Source organism: Pantherophis guttatus, chromosome 6 (assembly GCF_059756535.1).
Source record: "Pantherophis guttatus breed Tessera chromosome 6, ASM5975653v1, whole genome shotgun sequence".
Lineage (NCBI taxonomy): Eukaryota > Metazoa > Chordata > Lepidosauria > Squamata > Colubridae > Pantherophis > Pantherophis guttatus.
In genome coordinates, this window is record NC_142068.1 from 103,252,275 (window position 1) to 103,270,425 (window position 18,151).

The 18,151-nt window shown below is 43.2% G+C and overlaps 1 protein-coding gene across 1 annotated transcript; it reads left to right on the forward strand.

The window, feature by feature from the left end:
- Window positions 1–1,728: 1,728 nt before the first annotated feature.
- Window positions 1,729–17,201, forward strand: RGR (retinal G protein coupled receptor). The gene is made up of 7 exons (XM_034434753.3): window positions 1,729–1,865; window positions 2,266–2,422; window positions 4,277–4,398; window positions 12,584–12,737; window positions 14,328–14,445; window positions 15,691–15,804; window positions 16,405–17,201. Exons 1-7 carry the CDS (start codon window positions 1,787–1,789, stop codon window positions 16,546–16,548), a joined length of 888 nt encoding a protein of 295 aa, XP_034290644.1. The 5' UTR covers window positions 1,729–1,786; the 3' UTR covers window positions 16,549–17,201.
- The last annotated feature ends 950 nt before the right edge of the window (window positions 17,202–18,151 follow it).

The following is an 18,151-nucleotide window of genomic DNA, read 5'->3' on the forward strand; positions in this document are numbered from 1 at the left end:
GGCATGTTCACCCCATTGAGTTATTTACTTACTTAAGAGGTAGGGCAAATAATAATAATCCCAACCATGTTATTTCCACCTTCTTAACAATAACTTTCCTTTCCCTTTGCTAACAAGTGACTTGACCTTTCTACTTCTGTCCAAGCCAATAAAGATGTTCTCTCTGTGAATTCATAGAGGAGATATTAAGTGGTGCAGCAACAAAAAAATCCTATTTCTGGACAGATTTTCCCTGAAGGCAGAGAAAAAGGTACATGAAACGGAAATGGTTCAGTTGATGGCAAAGGAATATTACAACATCGTTGTCTGTTGTAAAAGCATTTAGGTTGGGGGGGGGCTTCTAAAAATGAAATAAAGAGATATTTCTGTTTAGAGATATAAGTCATGAAGATCAAGTTTGATCTACCCTGCTTTCTTTGTATAAATGTATGCATATAAAATTTATTGGTTTATACATTTATTTACCAAAGCTTTATTCTACTGCATTATCTGAAGATTCCTGATGGTCTATAATGAAAATCTTCTTTGTTCTTTCTGCATCTGCATTGAAAGTAGCAGTCTAAACTATTTTGGTGAAATATTCGGAATTAATAGCGAGCTACACAAAATCCTAGAAAACCACAGAACTTTGCATTATACTATGCAAAAGAGTCCTTTATTTTGGAAGCTTGCTTATAGAGAGTCTTCCCTTTGTCTGGCATTTAAATCTTAGAATCACGGGGTTGAAAGGGACTTTAGAGGTCTTCTAGTCCAACCTCCTCTCTGGAGGGAGTGTTAAAGCCGCAATCCTTTAAAAGGGAGGGGGGGCTTTCAGAGAAATAGACACCTGGATAGGAAACTGAGCAATTCCCTCTTGCTATAGTTATTGTTAATGTTAAACTGTAAAGATTTTCAATTTAAATCTATATATGTAAATTAATATCTGTTCTTTTTTACATAGATATGACCTTTGTGGTTCTCGTTTTGGAAACAGATTTCATCTCTTTGGGCTATTCTAATGCCTTATAGAAGGTGTTTTTTTTTTCCTTTTAACAGCAACTTTATATAATATATTAGATGCAAGTTTTGAAATTCAGATGACAACCCTTTGGCTGGCCTTGTTGATCTCAGAGGTTAAGGAAGGTTGGCCCTGAATGGAGAGTCACTGAAATTCCAGGGTCTTGAAAAAATAATTCCCAAGAATAGACTGGCAAACTAGTTTCATAAGACTGCCAAAAAACCTGCCTGGAATCACCCAAAGTTGCGTTTCATTCAAGAAATCTTTATTTTGAAGTCCAACTCATGTTGAAAAATAGTTTACCCCTAACGGGGGTGAAAACACTGTTTTAATAAACATAGTAAAACCTAGGTCCTACCTGACCTTTCTTTTCAAACAAAGCACCCACAGCATTGGTTAAAGAGAGATGCTTTTGTGTCCACATGAGAAATACCTTTCTGAAATGAAGGGATTGCATGACTCAACCAACAGTCACCACCAAGCCAGTTCCAGATCATGAGCAAGCCGTGGCTGTTTTTCTCTCTCTGACATTCTCTCTTTCGTGAACGAGAGACCCTGGAGAAGGGAAGGCAGACAGTTGCTGTTCCTTCTTTTCAAAAGAGCTAAATTTGGCAGTAGCCAAACACTTTCAGAAGGCAATTGTCTTGGGGTTTTGAAGAGCAGAAAGGCGGGGGAGGGGGGAAGAGGAGGAGGGAGAGGAAGGGAGGGAGAGAGGGGGGGGGCGAGAGAGGGAGAGAACAACAACAGACAAGGTACAGTCTAGGTTAGTCTGGTTTTACAACTCCAAAGATGTCGGCACCTGACTCTCTTCCAGAAGGATTTACTGAGTTCGAAATGATGAGCTTTGGCACAATGATGCTGACGGAAGGTAAAGTGGGATGGTTATGCAACATAGACCAAACTGGATTCAGGTCTTCTTCCTGAAATTACATTGCTAAGCAAAAAAAAAAGTTTCAGAAGCCTGACAGTTGGACGTCACAGAATTTATAGTAAGGACTTTATCTAAGTCATGCAGCCTAAATTATTTATTTTTGGGGGGAACTTGACCAGATGAAGAATTCATAAAACGTTCATTGACAGAAAATGTACATTTTCCATATTGTTTTGCATATTTAATCTATATGAGATATACAAGTTATTGTTCTGAATAAACGAAGTTGCAGCGTTTTATACCTTTGTTGTTGTTTGGATTTGTGCTGATTAACCTGGTGTAAGGGTCTGAGACAAAATTACAAATCACAATAAAATGATTCCTTTTTATATTTTAGCTTTGTTTGGATTCTCTCTGAATGTGTTGTCCATCGTTGCTTTCTGGAAGATCAAGGAGATTCAAACCCCTGGCAACTTTCTGATACTCAACCTCGCTTTGTCTGATTGTGGCATTTGCATCAACGCTTTCATCGCTGCTTTCTCCAGCTTCTTAAGGTAGGCTTTATTTATTGGGAGAGATGGCTATTTTTTCCCTCCGCTTAAAAATAGCACTGAAACAACTGCAGAGAGCTGTGTGTCCTCTGAGCATGCCCTGTCTCCAAACTGATGCTCACTCAGAGCAGAGAATCATTTTCAGTACCTAACTTCTCGTTCGTGGCACTTTTCATGCAAATATAAGTCTTTGGCCATTCTAACTTGAAGATACATCGTTCCTGTCTGGGGGAGAAGGGAGGGAGGGAGGGAGGCCAGGTTATTCTGTAAAGCAGTTCTATTCCCAGGCAGAATTGACAAGGAGAAGTTGCCACCAGAAAGGGGCTTGGTTGGTCTTAAAAACGCTAGGCAGGTCAGAACTGGTTAATATGTGGTTGGGAGATCTCCAGAAAAGCTTGGAGTGATGAAGTGGAAAGCCAAAATATACCCAAAGAAGGCAAAAAAGGTTGAACTGAGAAGAAAAAAAATAGATGTGGGCATATTCTGCTGTGCCCTTAAAACTTTCTTTTTTTCATCAAGCCGGGCTGGCTTAACATATTTTTAAATTTTTAATTTTTAATTGGTTTGTCATTTTAAACTGGGGCCAAATTAATATATATTCTTTTAATTGTTCTTAATGTTTGTATTGTATGTTTTTATCTGGCTGTACACCGCCCTGAGTCCCCTGGGAGAAGGTGCGGTATATAAATTTGAAATAAAATAAAATAAAATAAAAAATAAATATTGACAGAAATGGAGGATGCCTCAAGAGAGTCATGTTCTACCCAACACCAAAATCACATGAAGCATTAGTGGCTCTTTATAAAGCCTTAGGAAGGCCACGTCTGCAATACTGCATCCAGTTTTGGTCACCCCCGTTACAAAACAGATACTGAGACTTTGGGAAAAGTGCAAAGAAGAGCAACTGACTGTTCACCGCCCTGAGTCCTTTGGGAGAAGGGCGGTATAAAAATTAAATGAATGAATAATAATAATAATAATAATAATAACTAAGATGGTTGAAGGCCTGGAGACTAAAACATATGAAGAAAGGTTGCAGGAACTGGATATGGCCAGTCCAGAGAAAGGAAGGACTAGGTGAGACATGATAGCAATATTCCAGTATTCGAGGGGCTGCTACAAAGACAGGGGGGGGTCAACATTTTCCAAAGCACCAGAAGGCAGGACAAGAAGTGATGGATGGAAACTAATCAAGGAGAGAAGCAACCTGGAATTAAGGAGAAACTTCCTAACAGTGAGGAGAATTAACCAGTGGAACAGAAGTTGCCTCCAGAATTTGTGGGTCTCCATCACTGGAGGTTTTCAAGAAGAGACTGGACAGCCATTTGTCTAAAATGGTCTAGGGTTTCCTGCTTGAGCAGGGGGTTGGACTAGAAGACCTCCAAGGTCCTTTCCAGCTCTATTCTGATTGATCTCCTACAATAGCACATTCAGACATTCGAAAGTGGCTCAAGAAAAGCAAACAAAACTGGCAGGAAGAGGCATTTGCAAAGGAGAAGTTGGAGGTAGCCAAAAGAATTAAGAACCCTTTTTTGTGAGGCTGTTTTAAATGTCTCAGGCGGCATCTCAGAACCTTCCAACAAAGGAGCTTTGACTTTGTTTCTTGGTTCCCATGTTTAGAACCTGCTTCCTCACTCTCAGAACCAGAGAAAACATGACACATTTTCACATTGCCTTGTATAATTCATGACTCTCTTTAGCAGTGCGTGCTGTGAATTTTGGATGCTATCATCTGGAAGACATCCAATACTGCCAGAAAGAATCTTTGAAGCGTCCATTTTGCTAACATTTAAGGGAAAAAATGCTCAAGTCCTCCTCCTGACATGTTTTCCTACCGTGTCATTGCTTCCCTTTCAGATATTGGCCCTACGGCTCTGACGGCTGCCAAATTCATGGCTTTCAAGGATTTTTAACAGCCCTAACAAGCATTAATTGTGCAGCTGCAATTGCGTGGGACCGATATCATCAATATTGCTCCAGTAAGTCTCTGGCTGGTTATTATTATTTTTTAAATGTATTAGTTGCATAATTTAGGGATAACTGGACATACAGAAAATGAGAATTGTGGCCAAAAGGCACCTGTACATTAAATGATCTAGAACTGTGATGGCGAACCTTTGGCACGCGTGCCAGAAGTGGCACACAGAGCCATCTCTCTGGGCATGTGAGCCGTCGCCTGTTCCTCTTCCGGGTTCTGGCGCGCTGCATAGCTGGCCTTCACAGGAGTGAAGTTTCTGGCATGCAGGAGTGCTAGAAACTGAAAGAGCAGCCACCCAGGGCGCATGCGTGTGCCAGGAAAATGATATTCCGGTTTCCGGCATGCACATACACGCCGGCCACCTGGTCTTCCAGTTTCTGGTGTGCATGCATGCGCAAAGACCAGCTGGCCAGTGCACATGTGTGCACCAGGAACCGGAAGGTCATCTTCCCGGCGTGCGCATGCGGCTGCTCTTCCGGCACTCCCACATGCGTGAAGACCAAGCGGCTGGTGTGCCAGAACCTGAAAGAGCAAGGAGAGCAGAGCTGCCAGACAGGGTGGGTGGGCCGGGGCTTCCCGCCCAAGTGGGCTTCTTGCGCGGTCCCAACCCTCCAGCCACCGACGCCCATCTGCTCTGATGCACAGGGCAGCAGGGCAGCATTTGCTGGCTGGGCGGAAGGCTCCCTGCCCGCTGCTCCTGCCGCTGCGAGGGGTTTAGGTTTAGGTTTACTTGGATTTATATACCGCCCTTCTCCCGAAGGACTCAGGCGGTGAACAGCCAAAGATAGAACACATACAATATAACATTTAAAAACAATTTAAAACATATTAAACAAATTTGGCCCATACTAATTAAAACACCCCCTTTTTAAAAGCAAATTAAAATTAAGCAATTAAAAGAGTTAGGCCAGCCCAGCTTGTTGAAATAAAAAAGTCTTGAGGGCACGGCGGAAAGTGCGTAAATCCGGGATCCTCTGTATCTCCAGAGGAGCTCGTTCCAAAGGGCAGGTGCCCCCACAGAGAAGGCTCCTCCCCTGGGGGCCACCAGTCAACACTGTTTGACCGATGGCACCCTGAGGAGCCCCTCTCTGTGGGAGCGTACTGGCCAGTGAGAGGCTTCCGGTGGTAGAAGGCGGTCTCGTAGGTACCCAGGTCCTAAGTCATGGAGCGCTCTAAAGGTGGTAACCAAGACCTTGAAGTGCACCCGGAAGAGGGTCAGCGGCGTTTCTTGCGCTGCCACTTCCGGATGGGATGCTGGAGCAGCCAGGAGGAAAAGGAGGGGTAGCCACCATCGGGAAGGCAAACTGCCCCAGGAGGGACAGAGGAGAGCTCAGGTCCTCACGCATGCAGATGCTGCTGAGGGGTAAGAGGTGCGCCAGCCGGGAAGCAGCCGGGAAGGGTGGGTTGCACTGGCTTGTTCTCGGTGGTGGGCTGGGGAGGCACTTCATCCTGGCCAGAGTTGGGGCAAAGTTCTCCCGCCTGCTGGCCCCCCAACCTGAGCCCCAGGAATGCCAACGCCCCTTACCTCCAAGGTCAGGAAGGGGCTCCGGCTTTCCAATGGAGGGAGGTGGCATTCCCCACCCAACTCTCTCCCCATCCAGGGCTGTGGAACCCGGTTGTCAGAGGGGACCCCTTGTTGTGGTCCTGCCACCCCAACAAGGATGAGGGGGGCAGGCAAGGGTGGGACAGGAAGGCATGAGGAACCCCCAAAAGGCCAGGCAGGGCCAGCGCATGCTCATCGGACAAGTGGTCTTTGCACGTGCATGCACGTCAGAAACTGGAAGACCAGGTGGCCAGATCATCTGCTCTTCCTGTTTCCAGCATGTGCGCACGCACTCCCCTTTTCAGCAGTCGGTGCGGAAAAGGTTCACCAACACTGATCTAGAAGGATGACCAAACAGTCATTTAAAAATAAGAATTCTCAGACTTTAAGGTGGCAATCTTGAAAGGAAACTTTAGGAATGTATTTCCAAACCTTGGCCACTTTAAGATATGTGGAATTCTCTCAGAACTCTGCTCCAAAATGAATACTAAGTCGTCTGCAAATGCTAGTACTTTGTATTTTCTTTTTTTATTTCCAAACCTTTTCTTTCTGGATCTTGTTGGATCTTTCTAAGCAAGACTTCCAAAGTTAATATGAATAATAAAGGAGATAGTGGACATCCTTGTCTTGTGCCCTTGCTTATGTTAAAATTTTCTGTTATATCCCTATTTACTATTACTTTCACCATTTGTTTGGAATATATTGCTTGGATCATATTTGCAAAGTTTTCAGCAAAGTCCATACATTTTAATTGTAGTATTGTAAATTGCCAGTTCATATTATCAAAGGCTTTTTGCACACCCAAGAAGGTCAACGTTAGCTGTTTTTCAGAGTGAGCTTTGTCAGATCCCTAAGAGTGATACTGCCAATCAATTTTTACAAATGCGTTATTGCTTAACGCATTGTAAGCCGCCCTGAGTCTCCGGAGAAGGGCGGCATATAAATCAAATTTTAAAAAAAAAATGGGAGAAGGGGGAGAGTTGGATTCAATTTACTAGCATTGCCTGTGTCAACAGATATTTTACAACCTATATCCTGGCGCCAAAGAGCCCTGAGATCCTCTTAACATGGAGGAATGTTTATGATAGCCATGTGGGTTGTTTCACTTTAAAGGATAACACGGTGAATACATGTTTGCTCGGTTCTCAGGAAAACTAGTAAAGAAAATATCTTCACACTTGTGTATTGGCTAAAATCTGCATTCTGACTTAAAGGAAGGGGTGTCTACCGCTTTAATCCTTCTTGTCTTGCCTAAGGTATTCAGATCTTGTTTTAACTGGGTTGCTATCACTTCTGCTTAATAAAAGGTTCCTTTTGAACAACCACGTTTCAAGAGTTTTTAGTTTCTTAAGTGGGAAGGAGAGGCAATCATTACAGTTCCAATGCATTCACAATAACCCTCACATTATTTTTCACTTGTCTTTTAGGTAGGAAACCATTCTGATCAGGGGGTATAAATTCATTTAGAAATCTTTTTAATCTCTCTGAAATTATAGAGGCATATATTTTATAGTCTACATTTAATAATGATATTGGTCTGTGGTTTCTTTATCTGTTGAGGATCTGAATCTTCTTTTGATATTAAGGTAATGTATGCTTCTGTCCATGGGTTGGGGAGCTTGGCCCCTAATAGCACTTCATTATAGACCTCCAGCATTGGTTTGTAAATTTTTATATAGTTCTCCCAGAAGCCCATGCGGTCCAAATGTTTTATTGGTTTTTTGCCTTTTACTTGCTTCTGTTAATTCCATTGTCGTTCCATGTCAGGGTGTGTAAGGACCGGTTCGGCGGCAAACAGTCATTTCATCCTTCTGGTATGCCAGGACAGTTGGCCAGCTTTTTCCAAATATTGTTATATTGCATCGTCTGACCTTTTTTCTTGACTGTAAAGTTTCCTGAAAAAATTTGTGGATTATTATTTTTTTAATAATAATCATCTATCAATTTGTATATCATTTTCTTCTCTTTCTTTTTTTTCAATTTATATGCTAGCCATCTATCTGGCCTATTTGCATCTTCAAAAAAGTTTTGTTTCGCCATTTTAATTTTTTGTGCCATTTCATCTTGTATTATTAGGTTTAGTTTTATTAGTTCAATTTGTTCTTTTATCTTATTATTTTGTGTATCATTCTGCAATTCTATATCCAGTTTTTTAAGTTCTTCTTGTAGTGTATTTTGCTGTTATTTCTTTTTTTTTTTTTACTTTTTCTTGCTATATGTGTTATCTCTAATCCTCACATGTATGCTTTTGCTGTGTCCCAAATAATTTGCACTGATGTTTCTTCTTCTTTCTATTTTCTTTAAAGAAGAATTCCATTTCTTTTTTTTGAATTGTTTGTGTGAACTCCTTATCTTTTAGAATAGTTTGGCTCAGTGTCCATCTCGGTTTCTTCCTTTGTCCCTTCCATGTACTTTTTAATGGATTGTGGCCAGCCCATATGTTCACTTCTATATCTACCTCCTGGACATCTGTTCTTATTTCTGATGACATCCACACCATATCTATTCTCGACAATGATTGATGTCTATTCGAGTAGAATGTATATTGGTTTGTCTTTGGGTTTGGGTTTGTCTCTCCATATATCCTATAAGCCTATTTCTTATGTCATTTCAAGAAAGGATTTTGGGAGTGTCCTTCTTATTTTTTTACTTTTTTTACTGCTTCTGTAATCTATTTTGGCACCCACAATTGCGTTGAAATCCCATATCATATGTATGCTTTCATAGTCCATTTCTGTTATCTTTTTGTGGAGTCTTTTATAGATTTCTTCCTGCTTATTGTTTGGAGTGAATATTGCAATCAAAAGAATCTGTTTATGGTTTATTACCACCTCAACCATTAATATTCTCCTTTGTCTGCATATACTTGTTGGTTCTCTGACATATAATGCCACTCCTCTTTTCTTTTGATGTGCTAATGCAGAGTATAATTTCCCAATTTTGGGGTATTCCAATAGGTTGCCAAATTGTTTTTTAATATGCACTTCTTGAAGACAAATTAGGTCCAATTTTAATCTTTGTAGTTTTGTGAAGGTTTTTTTTTTTCTTTTCATGGAAGAATTCAATCCATTTATATTAATTGATAGCATCTTTATTTCTTCTTCCATCTTTTCATTTATATATAGGTCTTGTCCTTCTAGTTGTTCTTATCTTTCTGTGTCTTTTTATTCTTGCACCTTCTCATTCTGCTTGCTCTTTTTTCTCCTTTTCTCTTTCTTCTTGATCTATAGCCTTTTCATTTGTATTTCATCTTGACTTTTACTTTCTATCTCTTCTCTACTTTCCTGTTCTTCATATGCAGTAAAGTGATCTCAAAGAATTTGTGTGCGTTATCTAGTGTATCCACCCTAAATTTTTTATCTTGCCAGGTAACCAGAATTCCTTCTGGTATCAGGCTTTCTTTCCTATCTTAGACATATTTGGCATACTTTTCATCTCTACCACTTATCGGAGGGGGGAAAACAAAGAATTATATCTACCCAGAGAAACTACTTCCCAAACCCCCAGGTACACCTCCTTCAGTTCTCTGGTATAGTATGTCAGCATTCCAGAAAGTCCCCAACTCCAAATAAAAATTCTGAGACAGGCATTTCTCAAAGTTCCATTTATTAGAGAAGATAAACTAGCACATCTGGGAAAACCTGAATCTGAGGGTTCCGGTTTTCCCTCAGTAAGTCAAAACCCTAAATCCAGCCCCTTCACCCATCAGTCTGCCACATATGTCGAGGGTCAAGTATCCCTCGACACAACGCCATCAAGCCAGCAAGAGACACCTCTGCAGGGGCTGGCAATGAATCAATGAAACAAAGAGACCACATTAGGAACGGTGGAGGGGGTGTATTGCGAATAGGCTTTCTGTCCACTGTGATAACAGGTGGCGGACGGAACACGGACAAAGGGCGGGAGTTAGGTGATGGGCAACCTGAACGGCAACTGGGAATGACATCATAAGTCCACGACCCGGCCATGAGCGAGCAGATTGGTGGCTGCAGATGACCTCATAAGCCCACACCCGGAGGGAATCGGGACAAGCGGCAGATTCAAAGCCCAGCAGCTGATAGGATTTAATGCTGACTGAACAACCGCCATCACACACGCCCTATATAAACAGGTGGGCGGAACACTCAGTGTCTCCGACTTTATTCTGAAAACAGACCTCAGCGCCTACTGTAAAACGCCGCGAAGCTACTATTAAACTGGGTTTGATCCTACTGTTGTGTGAGTGCCCGGTGGAGCCGTGGTGTTACCAGAGGGGCTGAGAACATGGTCCAATCATCATCCGTCCCAACTTGAGCCATCCCTGCAACCACTCCTCCTCTAGATGCAGAAACATCAAGACCTTGAACGAAGGGAAGAATGCTATTATTTCTAACTACATTCACTCTCCTAAATCCACCCTCCTACTTTCCCAGGCACATGGAGTTGACAGCGTGGAAGCTTCTGGTGCTAATATGGCTTCCAAAGCTGACATCTATAAAATTATACTCACAATCTAAAATTTCCAATCACCACCATTTAACAAAAATATATCTTTGTGATCTACAGAATTAATAGTCCTAAGAAGTCCATTGAATATTCATAATTCCCTTAAGGGTAGGTGCTTCCTCTATCCTCTTCCTCTGACAGTTTAAATTTATAATCCACGTAATTTTATCCACACTCCTGTTGTTATAATCCTCAGTCTCCTGGGTTAACTTTGACCGTTGAAGTTCTCCAGACAGGCAAAATCAGGTGGGAATAATGTAGCCCTGTTTCCCCAGTCCGTTTTGCAGTGACATCACTACCAGAAGTCTGCTTTCTTATGCCCTTCAAGTTGCAGCGATGATGATGATGATGATGATGATGATGATGATGATGATGATGATGATATAGAAAGGGCTGCACTTGAAGCTACTATTAATGTATAATAAACACTCTTAATTTTAGTGGGAGAACTTGGTACGAAAGTCCTATTGTAAAAAATGCAGTTTAAAATGCCTTAGGTTGGCCACTTTTATTCCTGTGGCCTATTTGCCCACAGTAGATGGCACCAAGGAGATTCAAAAATATTCAATCCTCTGCTGCCATCTAGTGACTGTCAAGATTTTTCTTCCACCCAGACATGTTAGGCAAAAATAAAATAAAAACCAAGCAAAGCAATCCAGTAGCTATTACACAAATTATTTCAGAGGGAAAATTCTGCTCAGATATCAGGAGCAAAGTGAGGTAACATGTTTTATTGGATGTTTCAAAAATAAGAGCAGGACTGGATAAGAGTTGGCTGACAGGAATACCTTTTCTATTTCTAAATACCCAAGACTCCCTTTTTCCCAAAGAGCCCCAAATTATGCCATAGAAATTGGTATAGGAGAAGGACAAGCAGAGACTGGAGGAAGAGTTAAGAGAGTAATCAGCCTGGAATCATTATATTCCAGTGGTGGGTTCCTCCCGGTTCAGCCCGGTTCTCCCGAGCCGGTAGTGGTGACGATATGACATCACTGAACCGGTTCTGCCCCCCACCCCCCGCGCCCCCCGCCCCCTGCATTATTCTTACTTTTTATTTGGTCCCACCCCAATCTAGTGCTGCCTCCTGAGTCCCAGCTGATCGGCTAGAGGGAAAAAACCTGTTTAAATTCTTGCCACGGGGCTTCAAAGGGCCGCCCTACAGCTGATCAGTGTTAAAAGAAAACAAATGAGTAGACCGGTGCCTGCAAAAAATAAATGGGTAGATCGGTACAGCTCTGCAAGCAGTTAAAAGCCTGGTAGATCAGTACCTCTGCTAAATCCTAAAGAATTGTCACATGACCATCAAGCCACACCCACAAAATAAGCCATGCCCACAGAATCGGTAGTAAAAAAATTTAGAACCCACCCGTGTTACATTCCCACAAACGGTCCAAGTCCAATCCCTCTTGAATTCCATTGACTCTTGTTTAGTGCCAATTTACTGGTGACCATTAGTTGACTAGATTCTTGTGTACAGGCAATAAATCTTCATCACTGGAATTTCACCTATGGTCCTGTTCCTTCACACCTGACAATTGGCTCATTTTGTGGCAAATTTCAGGAGTGCAATTCTGAACCATGCAAAACTCTTCAGGGAGATGGATATGGCGTTGATTCATCCCAAGACTCCCTGCTGTCTTTGGCAACTTGGAAATTACACAAAAGCAGACAGACAGACAACAGACCTCTTCCTGGTCTCACCTCTTCCATTCATGTCACCAGGTCACCAAACTCTTATCGTTTCCTGCAAAATGAAGAGATTGACTTGGGTCTATCTCAAGGGCGACCACTATATGTTGGGTTGCATTAAATATTGGAAATGTTTAGCTCCAGGCTCTTAGCAAACCCTTAGTTTTCCAGGCAGCAACCCTGTCTCTATCTTCCCAATTTCTGGAGGAAAAATGCTTTGGGGGCCTACAAAAGAACATGAGGTTCTTCTCTCCCGATTTGCAGGCCTGCAAGAGGAGGCCCTTCACGGTTAAAGCCTTTCCATACCCATAGAAATTCCACCTTAATGTTTCAGTAGCTTCCTCTCCAGAGCCTCTTCCCAAAACAGAGTCCACCCTCGAGTGAAAATCTGGAGAGGTTGCCCTTCCTTCCTTCCTTCCTGCACTGCAATCCCATTGCAAGTTGGTGAGCTTCAATTTTTCTCTTGTAGGGCGAAAATTACAGTGGAATTCGGTGTTCTCCATGGGGCTGTTTGCTTGGTGCTTCGCTGGCTTTTGGTCCGCCATGCCCCTTTTGGGATGGGGGGCATATGATTATGAGCCTCTGAGGACCTGTTGCACTTTGGACTATACCAAAGGAGACAGGTAAGTATTTCTGAGGCCTAATTATGGGTCCAGGCCTCTTTGGGAAGGGAGCAGTGGTGGGATTCAAATTTTTCTACTACTGGTTCTGTGGGCATGGTTTGGTGGGCATGGCTTGGTGGGGCAGCAACTTGCTGTGAGTGTCATTGAGTTGGCCATGCCCACTCAGTCACATGACCCGCTGCTCCACTGCGACGCCATCCCTCCGGCGCAGCAGGCAGTTTTCCTAGCCGGGTCTGGCAATGTGGTACGTCCGCACACACACACCGGCAGGCAATGGGGTGCGTGTGCACCGCCAGTGAGAAGAACAGGGCGGCGACAGCGGTGACAGGACTTCACTGATGCTGCATTCTTTCACTTTACCATTCACAGCAGTAACTGCGATAGAAATGTTGGGGTCTTAGTAGTGATCACTTGAATAGGAGCCAGCCGTGTGCTGCAGCTGCCAAAAAAGCCAGTGCAGTTAGGCTGCATTAATAGAGAGACAGAATCAACATCACATGAACACCAATTTATAATGCCTTTGTAAAACCATACTTGGCTTTACAAAGCATCCGGTTTTGGTCACCATAATATAAAAAAAGATGTTGAGACTCTAGATTGAGTGCAGAGAAGAGCAGCAAAGATGATTAGGGGACTGGAGACTAAAACACATGAAGAACGGTTGCAGGAATTGGTCTAGTTTAATGAAAAGAAGGACTAGGGGAGACCTGATAGCAATGTTCCAATATCTCAGGGGCTGCCACAAAGTCAAGCTATTCTCCAAAGCACCTGAGGGCAAGACAAGAAGCAACGGGTGGAATCGAACCAAGGAGAGATCCAACCTAGAAATAAGGAGAAATTTTCTGGCAGTGAGAACAGTCAGTGGAACAGAAGTCGCCTCCAGAAGTGGTGGGTGCTCCAACACTGGAGGTTTTTAAGAAGACACTGGACAACCATTTGTCTGAAATGATATCAGGTCTCCTGCTTGAGCAGGGGGATAGACTAGAAGACCTCCAAGAGCCCTTCCAACTCTATTATTCTGTTATTCTCTTGAAAGAGAATTTGTCTCTTTGTCTTCACCATTTCAACCAATGGCCATGGTAGATGGGAAAAACACCCCCTCTTTGCAATCAACTGATATGGATCTTAAAAGCCAACATGGCAAGCGATCTGGGTAACCTAACTTGAAGGACTAAGCATCAGTTTATCATCCTAGGTGTCTAGATAAGAACTCAATAGTTTGGGGAGCTTTTCCTGCATATAAAAGACAGACACAATGAAGTAGATCAGTGGTTCTCAACCTTTTTTTCACCATGGACCCTCAAGGCTTAAGATTTAAATCATAACGTTTCTTCAAGCCTGTGATGACATCGCACGCACACACCCAATCGCAGACCACAGGTTGAGAACCATTGAATCAGATCATCCTCAATCAGGGTTTGGCACCATATAAGGAAACTTTGCACCAAGTCATTTGATGCAGCTTTCAGCCTTCAGCGTCAGGTGGAGGTTTTACTCTTTCGGTATCTGTTTTACATGTTCTGATTCTTGACTACATCAGGATTCATTCCAAAGAATCATTTGCCATTCATTGTTTTTCACCCCCCCCAGAAATTACATCACGTTTCTTATTCCTCTGGTGCTGTTCAATTTTGTGACCCCGATTTTCATCATATTAATGTCCTATCAATCCATTGATAACAAATTCAGGAAAACAGGACAGCTGAAGGTAAGAAAACATTGCAACATAGAATAGTTTCCAGCAAAGCAAAGCTAGACCTTGTTTGACTTGAGTTTTCTGATTTTCATAGCATTGATACCGTGTCTATCCTGTACAGAGTGGTGTTTTCAGTTACACCAAGCTTCAGGAGACGGGATGCGACCCGTTTCATCCATATGGAGAAGTGTCAGATGTAGGTAGCTGGATCCTATTCTATAGGATGCCTATGGAGATTCTCAGTCATCCAGGTGATGGTTGTGCCAAAGGCGCTTTTCCAATAGACAACTGGACTTTCCTGGGTTTGTTTTTCCTTGAAAACATTTTGCTTCTCATCCAGAGAACTGAAGAAGCTCCTTGAATGAAAAGCAAAACATTTTCAAGGGGAAAAAAAACGAAGAAAATCCAGTTGTCTGTTGGAAAAGTCACCTTTGGGATATTCTGTAGGATCCCAACGGAGGAACTGAGCTGGCAGACCACTGGACCGGGCACTGAACTTTAAATGAGCATTTGTGTTAAATTAACTTTAGGAGCTATTGAGGGCCTGCTACTGAGCAGTGCTGAAATGAGCATAAAAGTGGGGTTTTGATCATCAGGAACTTTGCTCTCCAGATATGATGATATGGATTTCTATAGCCCAGTAGCAGGGCCTCTATCAGCAGGTTAGATGAGAATTGAAGAGACACCCATCTGTGTTGGAAAGCCCTGGGAAGGGAGACTCATGCATCCCATCTTAGCGTCTTAGCAACGGAGGTCTTTTAAATATATTGGTGGAAAAGGGTGAGTCCATGGCACAAGTTAATGGAGGAAGCCAGGATGTGTAGACAGAGACTTTTGGTTTTGGGAAAGTGTTTTATGACTTACATTACGAACCATTTATGGACAACATGATAGAGGAAGCCGTAAGTCAGTTTGAAGGTCTGGAGAACTTCAGTTTACCTATCCCTACGGTGGGAGATTAGATACAGCCCGCCCACTGCCATGTCCCTCACCATACACATATCATTGACTTTCTCCAGGGGAAAAGCTTTGAGAAGCCCAGAGTGAAGAGTGTCCAACCCCTCAATATAAGAAATTTCAAAGAATGGCACCCATAAGGAAGAATTAGGACTTTTCTGAACTCTTCAGAATTGGATACGCTTGGAGTGACAATCCATCCAGAACCCCAATTTGCTTTTTTAATATCTGACTTTATTTTTTTTTTTATGTTGATAGACAGTTGATAGGGTGCTCTAATCTTTGTTCTTCTTTTCCCAGTTTAATACTGGTTTGCCGGTGAAATCTTTGGTCCTTTGCTGGGGTCCATACTCCCTTTTGAGTATCTATGCTGCAGTGGAAAACGTGGCACTCGTCTCACCCAAAATCTTAATGGTAAGTAAGAAATGATATGAGGTCCTACCGCACTGAAATTTCTCCTGAAGGTGAAAGAAAAAGCCTGTTCCCTCTAAAACGTGGCCCTTTTACAGTTGCCTTCAAATTCACTTTGTTGATGTGATTCGGGTTTTCCATTTTTGGTCTGAGACAGCCCAGGGTGTCCCAGATGTTTTTTTTTTTATTTCTATCATTACCTGCTTCTCCATCACTTTATAGCAACCCTGACAGTGAGAACAATCAACCCATGGAACAGAAGTTGCCTTCAGAAGTTGTGGGAGCTTCATCACTGGAGGCTTTCAAGGGGAGAGTGGACTGCCATTTGTCCAGGATGGTGTAGGGTCTCCTGCTTGGGTGGGGGGTTGGACCAGATGACCTACAAGGTCCCTTCCAACTCTGTTAATCTATATGAATCTATATGAACCCATCAGCCCACCTTGGAAATGTCTTTTTCTGAGGTGTTATTGAAGGGTTAGTAGTCAAAGGGGCCGAAGGAGGGCGACCAGATCTGCAGTTTTAATATGAAATGAGGATGAAGAAGATGATCATGATAATGGTCATGGTGATGATGATGATGATGATGGTGTGGCTTTTTCACAGATTCCTGCTCTTATCGCCAAGACTTCACCAACCATGAATGCCTTCATTTACGCCTTGGGGAATGAGAACTACCGAGGAGGATTGTGGCAGTTTCTCACAGGAGAAAAAATGGAGAAACCCAAAATTGATGACAAAATGAATTAATTCACATTCTGGACATGAGGTGGGGTGGGGGAGGGGTCGCATGTGGCGAAGAGAGCGGAATGGGTACATTGCCCAAGGAGAGCCAGAATTGGTTCCCTGCTGCTCCCTTCTGGGTGCCCAACATGGGTTTCTTGCTTCATTTAGAACCCCCAAAACAGGTAGTCCCCGACATATGGCCACAATTGAGTCCAAAATATCTGCTGCTTAAATGAGACCTTTGTTAAGTGAATTCTGCTCCATTTTACGACCTTTCTTACCACAGTTGTGAAGTGAATCACTGCATTTGTTAAGTTAGCAGCGTTGTCGTTTAGAGAGTCTGGCTTCCCCATTGACTTTGCTTGTCAGAAGGTCCCGAAAGGGGCTTATGTGACCCTGTGCAGTGGTCGTAAGTCTGACAAATGGTCATAAATCACTGTTTAGTGCTGTTGGAACTCTGAATGGTCACTAAGTGAACTGTTATATAGCTGTAACTGGACACCAAAGTAGGATCCAGGCCACCAATGTTTTCCCCCGTCGTCTGCCACATTGTTCAAAGAATCGCTTCGTGCAGATGTTCTTCCCAGCCTTTGTCCCTCCGCCTGTATGTCCCCCCCCCTCCTCAGCTCCCTTTCCGTCCATCTGTCACTGTGAATAAACGGCCACAGGAAGGACAACGGTCTGGCTGCCTCCTTTCCACAGAGGACAAGGCTCCCTTCAGAAACAGGGCGGGGAAATGACCGGAATGCAAGGAAGGGAGACAGCTGAGCAGGCTGGATTTCCCCCGTCTGCTTTTGCTAGGTTACCCGGAGATTAAAGTAGGCTGGGCTAGTGCTAACGCAGATGCTTGGCCAGCCTGTGCCATTTCTACCCAATGGATGCAGGCCTGTAAAACCCAGGCAATCCGTCACCCCTGTATAGAAAAGACGTTGTGACTCTGGAAAGAGTGCAGAGAAGAACAACAAGGGGCCAGAAGCTAAACAATACGATGAATTATTGAAGGAACTAGATAGGTCTAGTCTAACAAAGAGAAGGACTAGGGGTGACATGAAAGGGGTGTTCAAATATTTGAGGGGTTGCCATATTTGAGGGGGTCAGCCTATTCTCCAAAGGACCAGAAGGCAGGACAAGAAACAATGGATGGAAACTATCCAAGGAGAGAAGCAACCTGGAACTGAGGAGAAACTTCCTAACAGTGAGGAGAATTAACTGGTGGAACGGAAGTCACCTCCAGAAGTTGTGGGTGCTCCATCACTGGAGGCTTTTAAGAAGATGTTGGACAGCCACTTGCCTGAAATGCTGTCGGGTCTCCTGCTTGAGCAGGAGGCTGGACTAGAAGACCTCCGATGTCCCTTCCAGCTCTGTTCTCGTTCTGGCTGAGAGTGGCTGGTTGGAGCTGAGCATTTACTGACCGAATGCCCTTGTCTCCGTTAATTAACACAGCACAGATTCAGCGTTACGTAAAATGAAATGAAACAAAACAAAAGCCGTTTCTCCCACACAGCTTCCTCTGTTCTGAGCTGTGGAGAAAAGGACTGGAAACCCCCCAGCCAGCCATTCAGTCGGCCCGAAGGATTGCTCCCAGAGAGCCGCCTATTAAGGGATGAGCTGTTCTCTTGTTTCCTGC

Coding starts and splice junctions, on each gene's coding strand:
- RGR (XM_034434753.3), top strand. CDS start 1,787: ATGTCGGCACCTGACTCTCTTCCAGAAGGATTTACTGAGTTCGAAATG. Junction 1,866..2,265: donor CACAATGATGCTGACGGAAG/GTAAAGTGGGAT, acceptor TTTATATTTTAG/CTTTGTTTGGATTCTCTCTG. Junction 14,446..15,690: donor GGAAAACAGGACAGCTGAAG/GTAAGAAAACAT, acceptor TTCTTTTCCCAG/TTTAATACTGGTTTGCCGGT.